Source organism: Marmota monax, unplaced genomic scaffold, assembly GCF_021218885.2.
Source record: "Marmota monax isolate L192 unplaced genomic scaffold, Marmota_monax_Labrador192_F-V1.1 WCK01_AAM20220418_F8-fsc00220, whole genome shotgun sequence".
NCBI lineage: Eukaryota > Metazoa > Chordata > Mammalia > Rodentia > Sciuridae > Marmota > Marmota monax.
The window spans coordinates 1,581,807-1,587,860 of NW_026693909.1; the positions used below are offsets into that span (position 1 = coordinate 1,581,807).

General features: G+C 59.2%; 1 protein-coding gene across 1 annotated transcript; it reads right to left on the bottom strand.

The window, feature by feature from the left end:
* Positions 1 to 4,097: 4,097 nt before the first annotated feature.
* Positions 4,098 to 5,839, bottom strand: Pvalef (parvalbumin like EF-hand containing). The gene is made up of 4 exons (XM_046463181.1): positions 5,734 to 5,839; positions 5,350 to 5,485; positions 4,969 to 5,084; positions 4,098 to 4,144 (listed from the first exon to the last, which is right to left on the bottom strand). Exons 1-4 carry the CDS (start codon positions 5,837 to 5,839, stop codon positions 4,098 to 4,100), a joined length of 405 nt encoding a protein of 134 aa, XP_046319137.1.
* Between the last annotated feature and the right edge of the window lie 215 nt (positions 5,840 to 6,054).

Below are 6,054 nucleotides of genomic sequence, written 5' to 3' on the forward strand. Positions count from 1 at the left end.
AGCCCTTCTGCTCTCAACGCCCCTGCCACTCCCATCTGTTCTCTGCCTTGCCCCGTGGCCCTGAGACTCAGCTCTGGTGCCCAACTTGGAGAATGGCCCTCTGTCCCCACCTGGCCCATAGGAGGCTCCACGCAGTCTGTGGGTGCCTGAAGCCCCTGGGCTGCTGTTGTGTCCCCCAGTGACTGGAGAGACTCCAGGGGAGCAGGTAGCCCTCCTAGGAGACCGCCCCCTGCTGAGGCGTGACTGCCGGGAGCCCTCTGGAAACGGGGACTAGACAGGCACCCCGAGGAGGGCGGGCACTGCCAGACAGACCCTCCCTCTGCAGCCTCTGCACTTGGCACTTTAGCTCAGAATCTGCGAGTGCCCTTCACCTTGCGGGTTGTCGGCACAGACGGCTGGAGGCTGCAGCCTCGTGGACAGGAGAGCCCTGGAGCGCTTGCAGGGAGGTGAGGGTCTACTCAGCAGGCGTGTTATCCTGGATCGGGCTTCCGTGTTGGGATGCTGCCCAGCAGCCCCAGGGGGCCTTCACCCCAGGCCTCTCTCCTTGCCTGCAAGTGGTGTGCAGACCCCAGGAGGCTTCCTGTGCATGTGGTTCTGCTGCTGTGTCTGGGACGGCTCTGAGGGTCTCCCCCCATGAGGGCCCGACCAGCCCCATGCCCCCCCGCCCTGTACCACCTTGCACCCGAGTCACCATCCTGTTCACTGCTGGACGTAAGCCATGTCTGCTCCTTGTCTAGCCCCCTCCCAGACAAGAACTCAACTGGTCCCTGGTCTCAGGCTAGGCCAGGAGGCTGTCGATGGCTCCCCTACACGGCAGAGGGTGAAGGCTGCTGGGCCTCTCTGCTCACCATCTGCAGGACAGGGTGGCTGACCAGAAGGAGAAGCCCAAGCCTTTGGGTGAGGCTGGGGAAATGCCCCTGACCAGGACACAACCTGGAGGCAGATATGAATTTGGGAGAGAGTGCATGTTGTCAGGAAGGCCTGGACTCCTGGAGAATGAGGGTGGACAGGGCTCAGAGGGGAGTCCATAGCCCTTGGGTCCCTCTGGCAGCCTGTAGCACTTGGGAGTTCCACAGGAGGTTTCCTGGGGTCTCAGGGGCAGCTGTGCTCTGGGGGCATCTGTTAGTCCTCAGCCTCCTGCCTGGGCCTTCCACCTCCTCCTACTGCAGGTTGTGGACCAGAGGTCGGGGCAGGGGCAGCCGGATGTCACCCAGCAGGACGTAATCCTGTGGAGCTCCTGGGGGAAGGGAGGATCTGACCATGGGGGGTCCCTAAAGTGATAGGGTGCCTGAGTAGAAGGTCTCTGAGTCGAGGTGGAGGAGCCCAGACTCCCTACCATCTTCAGGGCCGTGTTCTGTCCCTGGACTGTAGAGTGGTGGGGTAAGGTCTGGTCCCTCGGTGAGGAGGAGAGCTCCCACAGCAGGAGGTCAGGTTTTAGGTGTTCTCTTTATTTTATTTTTGGTGCTGGGATTGAACCCAGGGCCTTGTGCATGTGAGGCAGGCACTCTACCAGCTGAGCTGTGTCCCCAGCCCTAGGAGGTCAGGTTTTAGAGCCTCAAGTGGACTCTGCCTAGGGAGTCCCCCTGCCCACCTTGCTGCTCTTGTGGGTTTCGTGCTCCCCACAGAGCCTGCGTCTGAGCCACATTCCTTCTGAGAGAGGCCACACCATCAGCAGCCATCTCTGTGCCCGACTTAGACCTTGCGGTGCAGACCCGAGCAGACACTGTACCTTCCGGGGCCCACAGGCTAGCGGGGGTAACGGGCAGAAAGCCAGGGACTTACCATTTCAGAATTCCTGCCCTTTATTTCCTTCCCTCTCTTTTCTTTAACTTTAATTTTCTGTTCTTTTTTCTAAGTTCTTGGGGAGGATACTTAGATCATTGATTACCAGCCCCTTTTCCTTTCAAATCAATGCATTTAAGACTCTGAATTTCCCTCAGATTACGACTTGAGCTGTACCCACAAGGTTTGGTATGTTATATTTTTGTTAATGTTAGGTTTGATTTTCTTATTTCTGTGGTGGTTTCTTTGAATCACAGGCTGTTTAGAACTGTGTTGTTTTTCTTTAACTTTTGTTTTTGATTTCTAACTCATCTTCCCAGAGGACCTGTCCCATGTTATTCCAGTCCTTTCACTTGGTTGAGATATGCTTTAAGGCCTGGCTGTTGGTCAACTTTGGCAGATGTTACATCTGTATATTTAAAGAAGAACGTGCATTCTGCATTAGGGGGCTGCAGAGAACTGGCTACATCCAAGAGCCAGCCCTTCGTATTTCCCGAGCCCTCTGTAGGCTGACTGCTTCCTTTGGCTCTCGGTCTCTTGGTCCCTGGGGTCGAGTGCTAAGGTCTCTCACCGTATTTGTGCATCAACTCTGTCTCATTCTGGTGTGTTCATTTTTCCCGTTGTGCATTTGGAGGCTGGACGTTCAGAACCATGGTGATTCCCTGACAGTGGCCCTTTATCGTGAGTCCTTCTTCATTGACCCTAGAAGTGCTTCTTGCCTTAAAGTCTCCTTCATCTGATAGTAAAGCTTTCTCTCCTTGGTACCTGCATGTGTCTCTCTTCTTAAATTTTTTAAAAGTACTTTTAAACCTTTGTTTTATTTATTTTTGGGTGGTGCCGAGGATGGAATCCGGTGCCTCACATGTGCCAGACCAGCGCTCTGCCCCAGCCCCGCGTGGTGTCTCTTTGCCCTCTTTTTACTTCCAACCTTTCTATGGCCTTAGCGTTAAGGCCACTCCCAGGCGATAAGCACACCAGGTCTGGCTGTGAGTTGCTGACCCACTTTTGCTCTGGTGGGCAGGCGGGGAGGAGGGGGCCGAGGGGCCAGGTCTGTGGGGCCGGCTGGGTTCTCTGTGTCCTGGCTCCTCCCGGGGACCCTGCTGGAGCTGCCATGTGGGCACCTCCTCCCTGGCAGATCCTGAACACCCAGGAGGCTGCTCAGCCCTTAAGCAGTGTCACTGGCTGGACCTCACGCTCACCTCCGGGGGCGCTCTCTTTCTGGGATCTCATACCCCATGTCTTTGATGCTTTGTTTGCTCATAAAAGAAAACGTGATGCACCTGTGAAGGTCATAGTGTATTGGAGGATGGGAGGGGCTGTGGGGAAGACCGGGTCAAGGGGAGCGTGAGATTCTGGGGGTGAGTGAAAGGCAGAACGGTGGGTAGGGACCTCACTGGGACGTGACATTTGAGGAAAACACTGAAGGAGAAGAGGGAGTTTGTCATGCAGCTGAGGAGCATGCCAGGCTGGGGGGACAGCCGTGGAAAGGCCCTGGGACAGGGTGTTCCTGGTGGGGCACTGGACGAGGCCACCTGCCCTCAGGAGTGCACTGAGGTAAGCCACTCTCCACACCGGATGACAGGCCAGGAGGGGGCCAGGGACAGCATAGAAATGGTGCTCACACTGAAAGAGGGTGGGCCAGTGTGGGCAGGGCAAAGACCAAGACGGGCCCCATGTCCCACCAGAGAGCTCGGGAGAGCTGGAGTCCTGGAGGACGGAGCACAAGGAGTGAGAGGGAGAGCCAGCCCAAAGTCGAGCGAGGCCAGGAGAGGCGGCCACCTGTGCGCTCTGGCCCTGGGGGCAGCCAAGGACACCTGCAGAGCACTCTGGGCCTCACTCGCCCTGGGCTGCAGGAATCCCCACACATGTCCACACATCTGCTGTGTGAGCTGGGGGTGTGGGGCCAGGTGGCCACAGGACAGACCCAGGGCCCACAGGAGGGGGCCCTTCAGGGTTCTGGGTCCAAGAAGCACCAGGCTAAGAGAGAGGGCAGACCCAGGCAGCCCAGGGCTGGGGGGACCTCCCTCCCAGTGCCCCCAGTGAGGTGAGACCAGGGGAGGGGAGGCCTGGACACCTGCCCGCCCATCTGCCCATTCCCCACCAGCCCCCAGCGCGTTCCGGCGGCTCCCAGGCGCAGGGAGGCATTCACAGACACACGGGCAGCGGCACCGCATTTGTTTAGAGCTCTGTTTCTTCCACTTTCCTGGAACAGGCTGTGTCTACCCTTGGTCTCCTCCGTGAATGTCCAGTGGGGCACATGCTCACCCCACACAGCCCTACAGGGACCTCTCGCTGGTCCAGGGCCGGTCAGGGTATTACTTCTTCTTTGGAGTCTTCTCCTTCTTGATTAATTCAGAAAATTCTAGGGCAGGAAATCCATACCTAGTAAACACGTCTGCTTTCTGAGAGCCTAGGCTGCGGGCCCCCAGACGGCCCAGGCTGCGGGCCCCCCTGGTGGCCTCAGCAGTGGTGAGGCTTGCCCCTTTCTGAGGGCCCACAGTCTGGAGGATCTGACGTCCCAGCCTGCCTGAGCCCTGGTGTGAGCTGGAAGACCAGTGAGTGGACCCTCCCTGAGCTCAAATGACCTGGGTCCGCCGAGACCCTCAGAGATTCCTGCCTGACCCTTCTGAGCAGGTGCCCTGTGATCAACCCACCTTTCTCAGTGGGGAAACTGAGGCTGGGGGCCTGAGTCCTGCACAGTCCCTTGGCCAGCCATCCTGTTTTATGCCTGTGGCACAGGTGGGTAGGGATGGGCGCACACCTGGACAGTGGTGTCTGGGGCCCTGGGCCGGTTGGCTCTTTCCTGGTGGCCACTTTGCCTGCCCTCTGCCCCAGTATCATGACAGCGAGTGGTGGCCAGAAGTCTAGGGCAGCCAGAGCCACAGGCAGCCTGAGCCCTGCCGCTTCCCTGGGCACAGCCCCACCCATACTGTCTCTGCCCAGCCGAACTTCCCAAGCCCACCCAGCACCCGTCTCTGCTCAGTGAGACACCCACCCACTCAGCAACCCCCAGACTGGTTCCCCACATTGAGTTGGGGTGCTGAGAGATCTGGGGTGGGGTGGCCACTCAATGCTATGCCTGGATAGTGCGTGTCCAGCACTGGCCAGGGCCTTACTGTGGGGCCAGGTGGTCACATGGGGTGGGGCACTGGAGGAGTCCCTGGGGCCCCATCTGGCTGCCCCCACCTTCATAGTCGATCCTTCCGTCCCCATCTGTGTCGGCTGCCTGGATCATGGCCTCGGCCTCCTCATCCGTCAGGGGGGCATTGGGCATGTTACTGGGGATGGTGGTCAGGAGGTACCTGGGCCGAAGGGGGCTCAGGTCAGGGCCAGGAGGGCCTGACCTTCGCAGCTGCTTGTCCCCACTTCACAGGTGGGGAAACCAAGGCCCTGGATGGATGCCTCAGGCCCAGAGTCCCCCACCCTCTGGGTTTGGGTCCAGCACTGACACTGTGGCCCTGGCCAGTGGGGCTCCAGGGGGCGTGTCAAGTCTGCTGGGTGCATGGGGGCACCAGCTGTGGCTGGCCAGGGACACCAACACCCTTCCCAGCCCCTGCCGTTCGTTACTTGATCTCATTCCACTCAATGAAGCCGCTCTTGTCCTTGTCCAGGGTCTGGAAGGCCTTGCGGATGGCGCTCTCCAACTGTCCCGAGGTCTGGAACTTGCGCATGTACTCAAAGAACTTGAGGTAGTTGAAGGACCCTGGAGCCAACCGGGCTGGCATCAGAAGGGCCAGCTGTGCACGGGGCTGGGCAGGTCAGTGGACCCAGAGATGGGGTCATCCAGGTCCACTTCCTTTCTTCCCTGCCCACCAAGGTCATAGTCCTGAGTCCCTCAGTCCCAGGGACACAAATCAGATGTCCCCTGCTAAGCCTGGGCCCAGGGACAGGGGCAGCCATGTCCCATTCCCCCTTCCCAGGCTGGGGCCGGGCCCCCAGAGCTGGCTGTACCGTGGTGCCTCATGTCTGAGGGCAGAAGCTCTATGTCCTTGTCTGATAGGGATGTGCCCATGGCCAGGGCCATCTTCTTCATCTGGGAGGAGAAGTCCTCGTCCATCCTGTCCTGGGGTGGGCAGAGAACAGCCTCTTGGTACGTCCCTGCCCAGGTGTGCACCGCCCACCTGGGCAGCAAACATCATGACTTTGACATGTGGGGTGGCCCCAGGCTTAGAAGTGGGGCAGCTGGTGGAGGGGTTTCCATGCCTCAGTTTCCCCACTGAGAAAGGCAGGGTAATCCTGGGGCACCTGCTCACGGGGGCAGCCCCTGAGCCT

Coding starts and splice junctions, on each gene's coding strand:
- Pvalef (XM_046463181.1), bottom strand. CDS start 5,839: ATGGACGAGGACTTCTCCTCCCAGATGAAGAAGATGGCCCTGGCCATG. Junction 5,486..5,733: donor CTCAGACATGAGGCACCACG/GTACAGCCAGCT, acceptor GGTTGGCTCCAG/GGTCCTTCAACTACCTCAAG. Junction 5,085..5,349: donor ATTGAGTGGAATGAGATCAA/GTAACGAACGGC, acceptor CCTTCGGCCCAG/GTACCTCCTGACCACCATCC.